The sequence below is a fragment of the Argentina silus genome (genome assembly GCF_951799395.1).
Source record: "Argentina silus genome assembly, chromosome: 16".
In the NCBI taxonomy this organism is placed as follows: Eukaryota; Metazoa; Chordata; class Actinopteri; order Argentiniformes; family Argentinidae; genus Argentina; species Argentina silus.
Genome location: NC_139670.1, coordinates 6,813,602 through 6,831,101, shown reverse-complemented (window position 1 = coordinate 6,831,101; position 17,500 = coordinate 6,813,602). Strand labels below are relative to the sequence as shown.

The 17,500-nt window shown below is 46.9% G+C and overlaps 3 protein-coding genes across 3 annotated transcripts in view; 1 reads left to right on the top strand and 2 right to left on the bottom strand.

Moving 5' to 3' along the window:
• Positions 1 to 1,724, bottom strand: part of fam20a (FAM20A golgi associated secretory pathway pseudokinase) — a 10,789-nt gene extending 9,065 nt beyond the window's left edge. Inside the window, exon 1 of the mRNA XM_083686943.1 lies at positions 1 to 1,724. This exon is cut by the window's left edge and continues 137 nt beyond it. Within this exon, the coding sequence (XP_083543069.1) occupies positions 1 to 234 (234 nt within the window). The 5' untranslated portion in view covers positions 235 to 1,724.
• Positions 1,725 to 4,853: 3,129 nt separating this feature from the next.
• Positions 4,854 to 16,194, bottom strand: LOC310817182 (cilia- and flagella-associated protein 337; the record flags this gene model as incomplete). The annotated part of the gene is made up of 19 exons (XM_083687620.1): positions 4,854 to 5,305; positions 6,131 to 6,277; positions 6,646 to 6,737; positions 7,602 to 7,756; positions 8,639 to 8,856; positions 9,057 to 9,202; positions 10,039 to 10,178; positions 10,318 to 10,502; positions 11,246 to 11,395; positions 11,529 to 11,975; positions 12,137 to 12,328; positions 13,177 to 13,365; positions 13,506 to 13,643; positions 13,816 to 13,862; positions 13,993 to 14,164; positions 14,254 to 14,376; positions 14,470 to 14,616; positions 14,709 to 14,988; positions 16,124 to 16,194. The coding sequence occupies 19 exons, from the start codon at positions 16,192 to 16,194 to the stop codon at positions 5,162 to 5,164; spliced, it is 3,183 nt and encodes a 1,060-aa protein (XP_083543746.1). The 3' UTR covers positions 4,854 to 5,161.
• A 1,188-nt stretch (positions 16,195 to 17,382) lies between these two features.
• Positions 17,383 to 17,500, top strand: part of lrrc45 (leucine rich repeat containing 45) — a 7,449-nt gene continuing 7,331 nt past the window's right edge. The window contains exon 1 of the mRNA XM_083688141.1: positions 17,383 to 17,453. The gene's annotated coding sequence lies outside the window, so the exon portion shown is untranslated. The remainder of the gene's footprint in view (positions 17,454 to 17,500) is intronic.

Sequence of the window (17,500 nt, the reverse complement as noted above, 5' to 3'; positions counted from 1 at the left end):
GTCTGTGGGGTTGGATATGGTCCATTCCTGGGGTGCCACGAAAGAGGTGTTGGAGAGCCAGGGGATGGCGAAGCTGCTGTACTCGCCGAGGGTGAGGTTGGTGGGGCAGAGACAACCCTCTCCTGGTCCTGGTCGTCTGTCCCGGAGCTTGGGCAGCAGGACGAAGTAGAGGTCAGCAGTGAAGACGGCCGTAAGGGTCACAGCGAGGAGGAGCCGGTCTCTCCTCATCATCATACTGAGAGGAGAGGGACAGAGAGAGGGAGGAAGAGAGAGGGACAGAGACAGAGACAGAGGGACAGAGGGACAGACAGATGTTGAAGACAGACCAGAAGGAGAGATTAGAAAGAAAGAGAAACCAAAAAGAGAGAGACTAGGTGTTTCTCCACGGTGGGGCAAGTCATCACAATCAGCCTGTTTCAGTTCTCACACAGCCAGGGAGTGGTAACACGTTACAAGTCCAGGTCTGTGTCTGTGTCTGTGTTGTGAGAAGCCCTCAGTTCAATCCTCCCTGATCCTCCTCCTCCTCTTCCTCCTCCTCCTCCTCCTCGCTGGTTTGGCAGGGTGGAGGTGTTGGGTAACCCAAAGAGCGTGCTAGGGATACGGTCAATGAGACGTTGCAGATCCTCGGTTCAGATCTTGTCCTGGTGAGTTGAGAGAGTGTGTGTGAAACACTGTAAGTGACAGGTCTGTGGTCCGAGCAAAGGTCCTTGGCTGTGTGAAGAGTGTAGTGTGTCCACCTCTTGTCACAGCAGATTCGTTTGTAGAATGTGGTCCAGCTGGCTTCTGTACTCCTGGTCTTGCTCTGACGGGATGAGCCTGTTTGTGTGTGTGTGTGTGTGTGTGTGTGTGTGTGTGTGTGTGTGTGTGTGTGTGTGTGTGTGTGTGTGTGTGTGTGTGTGTGTGTGTGTGTGTGTGTGTGTGTGTGTGTGTGTGTGTGTGTGTGCTAAGTCCAGTGCAGGTCTAAGTCCAATGTGTGTGTGACGTGTGGATTCTGGCTACCTCTCGTCCTCCTGAATGCATTTCTCTTCATCTGGAACTGGTTCTGGCGAGCAGATTTCTCTGAGAAAAGAGAGAGTCCCTGTGTGTATGTGTGTTTGTGTGTATACAGTGTGTGTCTGAACAGATTTACAAGTGTTTGTGCATGTGTCTGAGTTGGTCACAGCATGTGGTTGTGTGTGTGCGTGTGCATGTGTGCGTGCTGTGTGTGTGTGTGTGTGTGTGTGTGTGTGCGTGTTAGATCAGTGCGATTGCCTTGTCTCTGGTCATCTGTGTCGTGCTCTCCTCTGCTCTCCTGGGTGAGTCAGAGAGTGAACAGCAGAAGGCGTAGAGGCAGGAACACTCAACTCCCTCTCTTCTCATCTTCTTTCTTCTCCTCTCCTCCATTCCCTCGTTTTCTCCTATCCACCCCTCTTCTCTCTTCACTCCTCCCTCTTTCTTTGCTCCTCCTCTATTCTATTATTCTCCTCCTCTCACCTGTTCCTCAACTCCTCCCTTTTGCTCTGCTCATTTCTTGAATCTATTCTGTTCTCTCTCTCCTCTGCTCAACACACCACACTTTTTCTCTCTTCTAGTCTTCCTCTCCTCTAGACCGTGCCCTTCTGTCTTCCACTCCTCTCCTCTAGACCGTGCCCTCCTGTCTTCCCCTCCTCTCTCTCGTAGGTTGCTCCCTCCCTCCCTCCTGCCCTCCTCTCCTCTCTTTTCTGCTCTAGGCAGTACTCCAGCTGCACCTTCCTTCCCGTCCCACTTCCCATGCAGACAAATTCCCCCCTCCTTCCCCCTCCTCCTCCCCCTCCCTCCCCCTGTCACACTGAGCTGGAGAGAGAAAGAGAGAGAGAGAGAGGGAGAGAAAGAGACACACACACACACACACTCACACACCCACGCACACACACGCACGCAGAGAGAGAGAGTGTCAGAGAGAAACAGACTCACTTCACACTTCCTATTTGCTTTTATCTACTGTGCATCAACGTATTAGAAGTCAATAAATGTGACTGCTACATTGCTTAGTCTAAAGCCCTGAGCAGATTTTGGAGAGAGGATGAGAATCTCAGAGGACATTTCCCAGTCTGCATCTGTGTTGTTGTTACCGTAGTATTTTGGAACATCTGTCGTCTGTTTGGGTGTGTGTGGAACTCTGGCAAAATTAGACATAGAGGTCTGAGACTCATTCTCTGGGGTATTTCCAGCCTTTCTGATGAGAAAACGGACGCAGGCATTCTTGATTGATGTTGGAAATTAGTGAAGGGCAATTCTAACCTGCCAGTGCAAACGTGCTTCTGTGTGCAGACACTCAAAAAGTGAGTGAACACACTCCAGAGAAGAGTGTTGGAAGACCACAGCTATGAAAACACAAGCTGCTATTGTTGTTCTGAAGACTTAAATGCTTGATGTAAAAATAAGCATTTTTAGACAGGCAAGCGCCACGCTCCTCACAACTGAGTGAGTTTTTCCATTTAATTGAACTGTGAATTGTGTGTGTCTCCTTAAAATGCCATTGTCACAACATATTTAGCAAAGACAAAATAGCCCAAAGTCCCTGAAAATAAACGGAAAAGGGCTGCTGATAGATTTGGGGTGAGGTTTTTTCTTCTATTAAATCTACACGTTTCGGTTTTAAATCGGCAAACAATACAGATAGGGGGTGGGGCCTTTTAAAGGAAGGAATCAGAGGGATGACCCCTTCAATTTTTAATCATTAAATATGTATTTATGATTCCAAAGTATGACCTGATCGACATAATCTAAAATCATAATGAAGCAATGACATAATAATAAATGAAATAAAACATACCATATTATGATAACACTGAGTTTTAATAGGCCCCCATAGGTTGTCTCCTACAATATGTTTGCATTGTTTACTTGCTCTCCTGCTTACCCCAGCTGTGTCTGTTTGTGTTTATCCCTCAGTAACACAGCTCTGCTCCTCCACAGTAAGATTTTTTCCTCCTTCCCAAAAAACCCATAACAGAGCTTTAAATAACCCTGGCTCTTGGTGCGCAAGGACAAAACACATGCAACAAATTGGATCAAACTGAATAAGACAAAACAACAAAACCACCCCGGTTACACATCACAGATGGTTACTATTCAACGGTACAGTGATAAGGGTGGGACGACAAGCACCAGTTCACCGGTATATCCGATGATTCTGACCAGACCCTTTCTATGCTACACAGACAAGTTGGATATTCCTATGCGAGTGTTACATCCCATGTCCTGTTTTCAGTTTAATGATGATGTCATGAGAGCCAGAACTTGTGGGAAAGTGTATGAGCCAAACAGGTTTGACAGGAAGTTGGGAGAGCTAGTATATGGAAAAGAGAGGGTGACGGGGGGAGACGGGGGGAGACGGGGGAGAGAAAGAGATAGAGATAAGAGACAGAGATAAGAGATAGAGGGTGTGAGTTAGAGAGAGAGAGAGAGAGAGAGAGAGAGAGAGAGAGAGAGAGAGACATGGGACAGATAATAAGCATCACAAGACAGAAAAGGGAGAGAGGAAAAGGGGAAAAGAAGGATGGGAGAGAGTTAAAGAGAGGGAGAAATAAGAGGTGGCTGACCTTGGATGCTCTGAGGAGGAAGTCCTGCCAATAGTTAAGTCAAAGTGGTATTGCGTTACCCTGTCACCATGCCAACACTGCCATATCGTAGCACCAGATGCATTCACTCGCATTCACTCCCATTGTGAGATGAAAACAAAGACACACGAATCAGAGAGCAAAAACAAGCATATTACCCAATTATTAAATAGAGTACACTGAACACTGAAGTAGTCTAGGTCAGCATGACTAAACCAGGGGTGGTTTTTGGTGTAAACATGTTTTCCAAAATTCTCGAGTCACACACAAAAGGAAATATAAGTGGAAATCGGATTTCTAAGACCTCAGACAGGAACAGTGTAATTTGTCACCTTAGTTATTTTGTCTGGCCATGCACTGCAGCTTATTTGGTGTTTCACTGTAAGTGGCCACATCATTGGCATTATACAGCACTCTGTTTTAAACCAGGGACATTCTTAGGTGCATTCCTGAGGCACAAACGCACTGCATTCCTCCCAAGGCCAGAGACAGGAGAATAGGAGACAAAAACAGACCATACACACACACACACACACACACACACACACGTCTGTCTCGGTCTCACTCACCAGCTCACCTATACTCTGCCGCGGGCTATCAGCCAACCACAACAGAAGATGAGCAACGGGGGATTGGATTTCTCTTCAAATACAAACCTAAAAAGATGCTTTGAAAGTCCAAAGCAATGAGGGTCAAGCATCAAGTCCAAATGTTGTCCAACCAATGATGGTATCTAGATTGATTGACAAATATGTAGCTAGCTGCTTCTTAACATGCTCAATAACTTTAGCACTGATCAAAATCAATAACTGATCATAAAATATAAAAAAATATATATATATATTTTCATATTTCTCAATCATAACCATCGTCATCTTACTCATTCACACTTTGGTCCAAGTGTTTTGGTTTTGGTTTTGGTGTTGGTGCTGGTGTTGGTTTTGGTGTTGGTGCTGGTGTTGTTGGGGCGTTGATGGTTTAACAATGAGGTCGACTGAGGCTGCAGACACATTCCTCCCCCCAGTGCTGGTGGTGCCAGAGAGTGTCAGCCACAGGCGTTTCTGAACAGGCAACATCACAGACAACTAATTGGCATGTGTGTATGTGTGTGTTACCCTGGAGCACTGGGGCGGCGCTTAGTGACAGTTGGTGTCAAGGAGGAGGAGGAAGAAGAGGAGGAGGACGGGGGCAGGAAGAGAGAGAGTCATCTATGATGTGGAAGAGGAGTTGTTGGAGGAGGTGACATACTGGATCTAGTTCACTGTCACACAGTTCTCCAAATAAAAACAGGCTTGTCACTCTTTTATTTAGCTAAATATCACAATGTAAAAATAATCATTTGTGTGTGGCACTGTATACGATTAGGATCTACATACATTCAAATTTCTGTGTTCAGTGCAGTATCTTTGGCATGATTGAGAGCACTCTAATCACATTTCATGATCTCATTCAGCCCTCCTTCCACAGGGCACCCCCTGAATCTCTAGTTTCGCCTTAGTTTAGCCTAGTCTTCTAGTGTTGGTTCAAACCATACAGGCAGCAGTAGGGGGAGAGCGGCAACTCCTCTTGTTTTTGGTTGGTCAGGTAGTTTGCTGTTCCTGCTCTGAGCTGTTGATTGACAGCTGCAGGGAGCTAAGTCCCGCCTCACTCATGCACCTCCGGCTCTGAAGCTGCATCCAAGGGTTCATGAGTAAATCCTCAGGCAGATGCGCTTCCTGGAAGTCCTAGGAGAGGAGAGAGGAGAGAGGAGAGATGGAATGTCAAGTTCAAAGATCAGAAAGCATTTCTCTTGCAGACTCAAGACAGTTGGTAGCTGATCCTGGCAAAAATAAACACCTCCAAAATATTTCTGACATTCTCCGTCCAAACTCTCCTTTCCTTTTCTCCATTTCATCTCTCTCCCTCCATCTATCTTTTTCTCCCTCTTCCTCTGTTTGTTCCCAGGCCTATTCCAGATGAGCGTAAACTTCGCTGGACTGTCAGGGCGATCCACTGAGTCTCAAAGGCAGAGCATGACAATAAACCCACAAGAAACAGACAGAAAAATAAAAAGAGAGAAAGGTTGAGATGGTTGACCAGGCCGTGTATCTATGAGAACAGAGAAATAAGGAGGCTTCCCCTCAAAGCTCTTTTAAATAGAACAGCAATATTCCTCCACAGCTCTCTCTTTCATTATGCCTTCCTATCCACCATATTTTCTTGGACAGCCTGGGCTATGGAATGTTACAGCCACAGTGCTCTGCCTAAAGCATGTGGAGCTTCAGTGTTGTAAAATCCCTCCTGATTGATCAATTTATACTGTCAGACAATTTCCAAGATACTAATGTTACCAAGATGTTGACTTTGGCTAGAGACCAACCACAAACAATTTGTAAAAAAAAACACAGGAAAGAGGATAGGGTGTAGCGGCTAGGCTAACAGCGAAGGTGCACCTACAGTACACCTGTGTGGGCTGCACTGGGCCTAGAGGGCTGCGTTGTGTGCAGCTAGGCTGGAACACTACCCTGTCCACTGCAGTTCTAGAGGACGTTAAGTCATTATGAACTCACCTGCATGGCCAGAGCCTGAAAAGGTGTACACACTCCTTCGACGCGGGAGATCTTATTTACGTCAATATCACCGAACACCTGTCTCCTCTCACGTCGCGCCGCCATCTTCCTCCCGATGTCCTCACATAGCTGCTGACAGAGAGACGCCTGGGGGAGGGAAGGGTAGATGAATGGATGGATGGATTGATGGGTTGCATATGAGAAAGTGCAATAGTGTTAGCAGGTCTGACATCCATTGTGTGTGTATGTGTGTGTGTGTGTGTGCGTCCGTGAGTGCGTGTGTGTGTGTGTATGAGAGAGAGAGAGAGTCATTGACCAACAAATAGTTAAAGATTTACTCTACATACAGTATGTCAACACAAGCTAAACACATAATTTGTTTAGTGCGGAAAAGTCACTAAAGACAAAAAGTTAACATGACCTGAAACCAGGCTGTGTGTGTGTGTGTGTGTGTGTGTGTGTGTGTGTGTGTGTGTGTGTGTGTGTGTGTGTGTGTTTGATGGAGTGAGCCTTACTTTGGTTTGTTGAGTCTGAGCACGGTTCTCTGGGGTGCTGACAGGGTGCAGATCTGTCTGGTTCTGTGGTGCTAGAGTTGCCTCTGCAGGACCTGCTGAGACTATAGGGGGTTGAAAAGACAGTCTGTACTGTGTGTGTGTGTGTGTGTGTGTGTGTGTGTGTGTGTGTGTGTGTGTGTGTGTGTGTGTGTGCGCATGGGTGCGGCTGAAGAGGGAGCATAGCTAATTGCTTATTTTGGCAGACTGGGAGAGGAAAGTGTAGGAAATGTTCAACAGACACAGACACACACACACACACTTCTGCACTTCAATTCTGGCCTCTAGGTCCTCAGTGTAACATTGTCCTAATGTTCCAAACGCTTGCTCCAATGGTAGACTTCTAGAATGTAAAGAATGTCCAGACTCTTTTTACCTCATAACTCCGTGAAATTGACCATGATTGAATTATAGTATCAGGTTTTATCGGGTTACAAAGTCACCCTGACCTGTATGGCTTTAACCTCTTTACATCAACTATTTCCAATCTTTCAGATAATAGGACAAGACATTACCACAGGAGACTTATATGCAGTCTTTACCTATAATTTGTCAATGGAACAACTTCTCTACCCTTCCTGAACAGTGCCTCTGTATTGTAACTGGGGCATTCTGAACCTGCAGGTAATAGCTTGTCTGAGGGGACATTCCCTGAGGACAGTCTGATGTGACTGGGACTGCTTCACATGGTCCGCTTAGGGGGTCAGAAAGAGGGCTGTGGCTCAATCAACAGAGCATGGTTTAGTGTGTGTTTGTGTGTGTGTGTGTGTGTGTGTGTGTGTGTCTGTGTGTGTGTGTGTGTGTGTGTGTGTGTGTGTGTGTGTGTGTGTTTGTGTGTGTGTGTGTGTGTGTGTGTGTGTGTGTGTGTGTGTGTGCGTGGGTGCGTGCGTGTGTGTGTGTGTTACAAAGCCACCTGTTACCTTCATAATGGCCTTCCTCTCGTGAACTTTCACCTCGTTTGACAAGGTCAGATGTTTGACCTTTGACCTTGCTGCACTGTGATTGATGACTTTCACATCTCTCTACCCCTTCCTCCGTCTCCTCCATCCCATTGGTCTCCTGGTCCATGGAGTCTCTGTGCAGAATGATTATGTTTGGTAAAGGATATCCACAGTTTATGGGTGAGTTCATATGAGAGTGGTCTTTGCCAAATTCTAGTGGTCACCAGAATATATATTTTTTTTTAATTGTGTGTGTGTGTGTGTGTGTGTGTGTGTGTGTGTGTGTGTGTGTGTGAGTGTGTGTGTGAGTGTGTGTGTGTGTGTTTGTTTGTCCACCATTTCCGATGTCCAAACTTTGCCCTCTCCAATTCATCCTTGGGTTTCAACATTATGGGAGGAAAAACTAAACACTGTTCACCACATCCACATCCCCATAACAACAAACGGTCGCTACGGGTGACTATCCCGCTCACTCACATGCTCTCTCTGTCCACACCTACTGTCAAACTCTCCAAACTCACCAATCCGTCCAAACCAAACCAAACTCCATCTGGTTTAACTTAGCTGTGCCTACAGCAAACGATCAACAGAAGTTCACACACACACACACACACACACACACACACACACACACACACACACACACACACACACACACACACACACACACACACAGTACCCTCAGACTACATGCTTAGTACAGTACACACGTAAACTCATTCATCTCAGGCAAATCATCTATTTTCCCAGTGCGTTACAAAAATACAGCCTAGGCCACAGTGATAGCCCCAGCCAAGCCAGCAGGCAGTGTTGTACCAGGGAGTTTATGATCTGTGACCCAGTATAGGGTTATATAGAGAAAACTGAGACCTCTGCAGAGGAGTAGGTCAGAAATTGAAGCTGGTGTAGAACTTATGTGAGGAAAGGAAGGAGTGTTCCTGATAAGATGTGTGCTTCTGTGTGGGCGGCTATGTGGAACCCACTGGAGACTGTGTATTGATTCGACAGATCAGTACCCGTAGGTCTGGTACGATGCTGGGTCGTTGAGGTTCCACTGTGGTTCCTGTCCAAAGCACCCCACATGTCCCCCGTCCTCAGTCCACAGCCTGGCTCTCCCATCCACAGAGGCACTGAGGAGGAAGAGTCTGTCTGCGTACACCAGTGTCTGAACACTCACCAGCCCCCCCTCATGGGCCCTCCAGGAGTGCAGGAGAGGAGGCTGGCCAGAGATGGGCTGGAGGGATGCACAAAGAAACATGAAACACACTTGTACATTCAGAATAATGTAGACAAAAAACATTGTAACACACACACACACACACACACTCACACACACTCACACACACACACACACACACACACACACACACACACACACACACACACACACACACACACACACACACACACACACACACACACACACACACCAACCTCCTCTGTGATGCTGAGTGCGTACTGAGAGATGTCCCAGATGTGAACACTGCCTGCGGTGTCTCCAGAGATCAGGATCCTGTTCTGCTGGTCCGAGGTCAGTCCTAACACTGACTCACCAGCCTCACCTGGGGCATAGAACTGACCTGCTCCCAGACACAGGAGCACAGACATGGAAGGACATGGTTAGTATTCATGCCATGTCACTGTCAACATGGTAGTCAACATGGTAGCCTAGCCTATTGGAAGCAGAACACAGCCATATTCATGCTGAGACCTTCACTAGGACAGTTGGATCGAGAGATCTGGAGCAACTGGTGTCGGTCATGAGGTCACACATTGACATCTACAATCAGTTCAATACCTATGTACTGGATAATGACTCAGGGTTTGATTCATGATATTCAGTTATGGTTCATTGGTTTATTATCTGAAACCTACACGGGTCAAGGACCAGGAGAAAAAAATCACACGATTTCATGATTTTCCCCACTGGTCTCCTTTAGGATAACTGTATCGTAAAGATTCCGATTTACTACGACAATGGCCCGGAGTGCATGCATCCAAACCACCCACACACCCACCCACACACACACACACACACACACACACACACACACACACACACACACACACACACACACACTTCAGTGCATGCATCCCCCACTACCTAACACAGGCGGGACCGAGAGAGACATAACTGTGGCATACCAGGAATGACACAGGCATACGGCCAAGTCAAAAGTTTCAATCTAACTGTAGTAACTATACATGCATCCATTCACTCCCCCTCTTGTGTCCCTTGCTTGTTCATTCAGTATCATCCTCTCTTTATGTCTTTTCCATGATTACCAATTTCTCCCTTTCCATTCCTCCATCTTTCTCTCCCTCCATTCTCTCCCCCCTCTCTCTCACTATTTCTCCCTTCACTTCACAAGCCCCCACCCACCCTCCCCTTCTCCCTCATCCCTCTCTCTCTCACCGTGTGTGTGTGTGTGTCCAGTGATGCTCCAGAAGCAGATCCAGCCTGCCTCGGAGGTGACCAGGAGAGGTGTGCTCCTCCACTGTCTGTCCCCAGCCCGTCGTTGCAGGAACCGCAGCCCATCCACAGGGGGCGCCACCCTGGACACACACACACACACACACACACACACACACACACACACACACACACACACACACACACACACAGTGTCAGGCAGACAATAGACAATGTGCAGTGTCATTCCGTTCCACATACACAGGGATTAGGTTTCCTCACCCAGACTGTGTGGGCTTCCTTAGGCGGACGAGGGGCCGTTGGGTCTCTAAGGTCCACACTATGACCTCTCCATCATGGCTCGCCGTGGCAACGACCCCCAGGGCGGGGCAGTGGTTCACAGCCAGGATATCAGCTCTGTGCAGCCGGCCAGACTTCCACGACATGTCCGCCTTCACACACACATCCTTAAAACACACACACACACACACACACACACACACACACACACACACACACACACACACACACACACACACACACACGAAGGTCAAAAAGCATCACATACTGTACATGCTCTGTTTCCACACCATATGGAAGAGATTAAAAAACGTCCCTCGATGTTGGCAGCGAAAAAAAATCTAATTTACATAAGCTAGTTATGTTGGAACTCTCGCTGCCAAGACAGTGTCCATTCTAAGTCTCCAGCCATGTTTGTATGTCTGTGGTCTGTCCTCTACGGTAGGTGACATTGATATAACCAGCTTGTCACACCTTGCGTCACTCACTGATATCATTTACATACAAAAGCTCTTGGCCAGGTCGCTGTTGTGACAGAAGAAGTGTGTTAGGAAACCCACCTGGCTCCACTGACGTAGCAGAGCCTCATAACTGTGTGGAGGGGAAAAGAGTTCCAAATCTCTCCGACAGGACATACATAGAAGCTCTCTTGTAATGAGAATGTTGTCTCACCTCACAGCTGTGAGCATAACCACATTGACCAGAGACTGTCTGACAGCAGTGAAAGATGATATGAGGGTTTGAGGCGTGGTGGTCTACCTGCAGTATATGTATGTTTATCCTGGCACACACACGTTGTCCATTTGCAAGAGACCATTGTGTGTGTGCGCGTGCGTGTGTCTATGTGTGTGTCTATGTGTGTGTCTATGTGTGTGTCTGTGTGTGTGTGTGGAGAGCTTGGAGCCCTCACCTTGGGACCTGTGATGTTATACTGAGCAATCTGTTGGCTCCACCCCACGGCCAGGAGCTGGTTGTCATGGAGACAGATAACCCCTGTGACCTCGGAGTTTGTGACAGGCTCCAGCTTGTGCAGGTTGTGGCCGTTCAGTAAGTTCCACATCTGCTCAGACAGAGAGACAACATGGCCCCCTGTTACCAAACCTTCAACTTTCTGACCCAGCGAACTGAACTGGCCACAGTCTAGATTCTGACTCACTGTGCATCCTGGCTGCAGGTGAAGGATGTGTCCTCACCTTGACAGTGCCGTTGCGTGCCCCAGTGATGAGTCGCCGATGGGAGGAGTCCATGGTCATGCAGGTGATCTCTTCCTCTCCGTGAGCGTTAGCGACCTTTAGACACTGCGCCCCCGTCTCTACATCCCACACTGTCACAGAGGAATCATCACACCCGGTAATGACCTGCTTTAGTGTGGGGTTGTACAGGGCACAGGAGAGCGGGACACCATGCCCTTGTCTCCCCCCTCCTCCCTCTCCCCTGCCCCCCTCCTCCAGCCTCAGCAGCGCCAGGTAGTCCCTACAGCACACCAGGATGTGGGGCGGGGTCTGACACAGGAAGGGCGGGGCTAACAACAGGAAGGGGAAGTTTCCGTGCTGGGGGGCGCGCCCTGGTTGCAGGCAGGGGAACTGCAGGTGGATGGTTCTCAGGCACCGATGAGAGGAGATGTCCCACACCCTCAGCGCCTACAGTGACAGGGAACCAGGGACGCATATCACTTCAAATACTTTCACTTCTGTCCTTGGGAACACCCTTTTGTATCTGTATAAGACAGATGGGAATGTGGAAGGAAGGAATAGCTTCTAAATTGCTTCCTCCTCCCTCCCTGTCGGAAGTAAAGTCTTACAGCGTCTTTGGAGTAGCTGAGGATCTGTCCCAGTGGTTGGTAGATGACCACATCCAACACGGTCGTACTGTGACCATGCAGGATGGCTATGGGCTGAGTGGTCACAAATCGGTTCCAAAGTCTGACGGCAGGGTCCAGTCCCCCTGTCACCAACAGGTTCAGAGACCTGCTGAAATCAAAGCAGGTGACACCCTGAGAGAGAGAGAGAGAGAGAGAGAGAGAGAGAGAGAGAGAGAGAGAGAGAGAGAAAGAGAGAGAGAGAGAGAGAGAGAGGAGGGGGGGAGGCATTAGACAAAGGGAGAGAGGGAGAGAGACCTTATGGCCTTGAACATTTGACACTTTCTAGAAAGACGCATGACACACATTCTAAAAATACACACACTGTCACTCTTATTCATTTGTAATGAGGAATTGTTGAGGACAGCTTCATTGCTAAACTGACCAAAGCTAGACAGTTTATTGGAGCACAAAATGTGCCCTTTCAAAAACCATAATGGCCAATACAAAATGCCACACCCTGTTTTTATACAGATGCATTACATGTTTTCTCCACAGTCATTCTACTCTCTGTGTGTCTAATATTGGTGTCAGGGTGGGAGTGATTCATTCAACATATTAAAGCAACATTTGATTTCCAGATAAACCGCAGTTAGAACTCAAAACAATTCTGGATCAGACCGGTTTGGTTTCACAACATGATGGAACTTTTACTCAGAGCACTTGTTTGTGGAAGGCGATCGTGAGGGTTGAGACGACCTGATTGTGAGCTGATAACTGACCTGGGTCAGGGTCACTCCTGTCTGTCAGGCCCGACCTTGAGTTCAGCCCAGGTCATCTGTGTGCTGCTTCATCAAACCAAACATGGCAGCTCTCTGTGGCTTCTATCATGTCATATTACAGCCCCACCTGCAGTTTATTACATACTGTAGACCTTATTCTGTAGTAATAACATAAGTAATACCATTTGCCACCTCTGTAAATATAGACTATACTAACCCCTGTTATAATGCTTTTCATGCAAAATGATGGTCTTAAAATACCTTGTTGATTCTCCAAATATATGGTTTTCTCCTGAGTGAGACATGCATGATGATAACTGAAGAGGTGTCGCTCCCTGATGATGTAATGATGAGGTCAGTGTGGGACTCGTACATGATTCTGTTGATTGGTTCCTGGTGAATCGCGGGGATGTGCTGGTAGGACAGTAGGTGGCTGTGGTCACCAATATCCTGTTATGTGGAATAGAACCATTAGAACAATGTCAGTGAACCAGTACAGTGCTGTACTACCAAGGGTATATTAGTATCACCTAATCCTTGTGGTGAAGGAGGATCCTTACTTTGGTTGTGGAGGAGGTGATGATTCCTACCTGCATGTAGATTCTCTGGGGGCCATTCTCCTCACTGAAGGGGCTCTCAAACAGCCCTGTGTGGGGGTGCAGGAACCACAGCAGATGGACCCCACCCCTCTCATCTCCCCACAGCAGCAAAGAGTGCCGCCCTGGAGACTGGGAGTAATTAACCATAGCCATAGACAGAAGGGGACATCAAGAAATTGAAATATATTCTCAGGGTGGTTTTGAAGTGATACCAGCACTCAGTTATTTTGCAAAGAGAAGTTTACAGTAGAAGTCAGAAATGTCCAGTGAAGTTTACTGATGACAAGGAGAAGGAACCTACCTTTGTGTCATACCAGTAGCAAAGAGAGGTTGGGACATGACTAAACCCTGAAAATGTAAGAAACATATGAAAACAAGCTGCAACCTAACAATAAGAATTTGTCAGCTTGAAAGTGAATCAAAATAAAACATTTTCATCATTTAACCCTTTCCAAATCCAACCATAAAGTAATTGTACCATACAAATGGACGTCTTCAAAGTAGTTCGCCGTGGAAACATCCACAAAGTGGATGTCCCTGCAGCTGGTTGCTATGGCGACCTTGTGGACGTTAGCCATGTAGACGGCATCAGTGGTCCAGCCTCTGAACTTCCTCCTGTTAACCCCTTCCTCCGCAGGGTCCCCTGCCAGCTGGGGGGAGCAGGGCTTTAGTGTGTGTGTGTGTGTGTGTGTGTGTCTGCGTGTGTGTGTGCATGTGTGTTTAACAATAGCTCACTCACTTCCAGAGTCTTCAGGATATGTATACGGCTGTTCCACACAGTGAGCAGACCCCCCTTACTGACACTAACGTAGCGCAGGGGTGGAGGGTGAAGCACAGCCACAACACAGGTGGTGGGCTCCTGCTGCAAGGGAGAGAAGGAGGGGAGGGGAGGGGGTGAGAAAGAGAGTGATGGAGGAAAAACAAAAGGGAGGGGGATGACTGTGGGATCCCTCACCTTGTTGTACGAGCAGTGTCTGATGAGTGGTTCAGAGTCCAGCAGCGCGTCTCTAGGTTTGGAGGTGAGGTCTCTCTCCCTGCACTGCTGCAGCAGGTAGGAGCACAGGTCCTCCCAGTCCACGTGGCCAGCACAGGTGACATCTACCTGTTGATGGAGAGGTGGAGAAGGATGGAGGATGAAGATGACGGTAAAGATCTGACTTGTGAACAGCAAACAGTGCCACTACTTCTCTTCACCTCATTAAAGATCCTCTCCATCCATCCGGCCTGGCTATCTGGGCCAATCACTGAGGTCAGAGCATCCTGGAACTCCTCCAGACTCATCCCTTTTCCTTCTCCTTCCACTCTCCGTACACCTCTACCACTCCACCCATTCCGTCCGGCTTCCAGGGTCCGTAAACTTGCTCCCCGCCGGTAAACTATGTCCGAGGGCGTGCGACGGGTAAATGCATCCCTCAGAAGCAGCAGGTGTTCCAATCTCAGTTCCTTCTGAACACAGAGGCTCTGGACTGGATAACTGTGGAGTACAAGATGTTTATTAACACAATGCAAGTACACTCAAATTGTAATACAATACAGGCAGTAATAGGAAATTATAATTGTCTATATGTGTGTATACTGTATGTGTATGTGAGTAAATATTATATGTACCATACCATGGAATGATAAATATCTGTGCAGTAATTATTATATTATTTTAATTTCCTCCAATTAAGGGAGGGTTGGGGTAGGGAAAAATGTAAAAAAAACTAAACTAAACTGGAACTAGAAATTATGCAAGCAATGCTATCTGGTGGAACATGAATTCTATCTACTGGTTTCAAAGCTGGATCTACCCCTAAATATAATTGTAATACACACTAAAATGTCACAAATACATACGGATATACAGTAGATCTTCCATTTTTTGTGTGCAGGGCTTACAGCACTCCCAAGTGGCAGCAATGAGCCTGTACATTTAATACAAATACCAAGGACCCATAACTGTATCCAGCTCACTAAACCACTCTCATAATCTTAGTTTGATGTGGTGGCTCTGTTTGAAATTGCTTGGAAAGTAATAGACACAAAATGTCTTCTGCGTTCTGAGGTTTTGTGCTTTTCTTGTATTGAGGTCTTGGTTGGCTGGTTGTCAGGGAAAGGGGAGGCTGGCTGCTAGGCTTAGGGGCACACATCATCACAAGGACTGGCCTTGTGTTCCTGTTGCCTTGGGTAACCACGGAGTAATCAGTCACATGTCTCAACATTCTAAGCTCCTGGCTCATCACAAGGAATATGAAAAGACATTCCTGGGTTCATCAGGACATGCATGAGGGCTCCTTTAGATCAGAGTAGTACCCGCAATCAGCTCCCCTGTTATTCATTCATGCAGCCACGAGACAACGACACAGTTTATATTACTAAAAGGAAATACACAGGGAATAAGCACTACTTCATACACAGTATATTGTTCCTATTTGAAATCCTAGGTTCTCAGGTTGACGCTAAACGTTTAGTGCTTTCATCCAGAATTAACATGAATGTGTTTTAGTTATTTTATAGAAAACATAAAAATATAAACATTAAAAAAAAAACATCCAAAGAAATACATTTTTAATACTAAGCAATGTCTCCATGGATCAACTTACAGACACACCATTGGAAGAACTCACCAAGAGATTCTGCTGGGTATCTCTGTCTCATAAACCGCCCATGGATTCTTACTGTCTCCCAAGGCATCCATACTATCAAGCCTAACTCAGCTGTACAGATAGCTGGTAGTTAGTGAATTCGCAGATGGGATTGAAGCTTTAAAATCTTGAAGCTTGTCCCTACTTTGGTGATACTATTTTGATCAGGAACAAGCTACAAGCTCAGTCCTCTGTGGAAACTGCCTACAGGGGCTCCCAGGGGTCTCAGTTCCTCTGTATTTTTGTGTGTGTGCGTGTGTGTGTCTGTGTGTGTGTGACTAAGAGTGATGCTGAAACACAAACTGAACTCCTGACAATAGCAAACACACAATCTGAGACCTCACTGCCTTCCGCTGAGTTTAAATTGGGGCCTTTGTTGCCAACCCCCCTCTCTTTTGAGACAAACCAAATTTCCTCAAACAAAGCCCCTTGTTTTCAGACAGAGATGGAATGCTCAGGTCCACCGATCAATAATCCATTTGTCACAGGAGACGACCACACAGAGCTAGAGTCAACACATCTATCTTTGGTTAAAAGAAAAAAAATGACCAGGGAAACAAGACTATCCATCATATCTGCAGCAGCTATGCCATGGTGTAACAAACGCATGTTTTCCATAAGAAGAAGTCAACTGTCTCAGCTGGCAAAAGTGATCAAAATGCATCAACGTGGTAGAAAAAAGCATTCAGGTCCACTGTCTGTGCCATATCAAGTCACAACGTTTCCTCTTACAGTCCTCACAACATCCAGTCCTATTTAAACCTGTAAGTGACTCGACCCCATCCGGCCTCTCAATATGTTACTATCAGATGTTATATCCAGTGTGCGCCCATTTCCTCTGGTAGAGGCCTACAGGTGTCTGTCTGAGAACTGTTCAAACACTCTCTGGGACAGAGGGACAGGCCGCTCTGGCTAATGATAGACCAGCAATGGACAAGAGAAACCACTGAGCCACTAACCAAAGCAACAGAGGGGAACCGTGGGCACTTTATGATTAACTACCCCACTGAGACTAGCACTGTGTGTGTGTGTGTGTGTGTGTGTGTGTGTGTGTGTGTGTGTGTGTGTGTGTGTGTGTGTGTGTGTGTGTGTGTGTGTGTGTGTGTGTGTGTGTAATACAACATACATCTAGAATGCTATGGATGCGCCCTCATGACTACACTTCCCGACATGCCGTTCGCTATTTGTACGTTGGTACGTAAATACTACTTCCTAGTTACCTTCGTGCTAACTGTCATCTACTGTATCTACAGCTGTCAGCAACCAAACAACAAGGTTTTGAGTTTACGGACTTGGCGATGTGATCTTCACTGTAAGATGTATTTCCCTCCACTTGATTTTGCATTCTGAAGTTAGTAA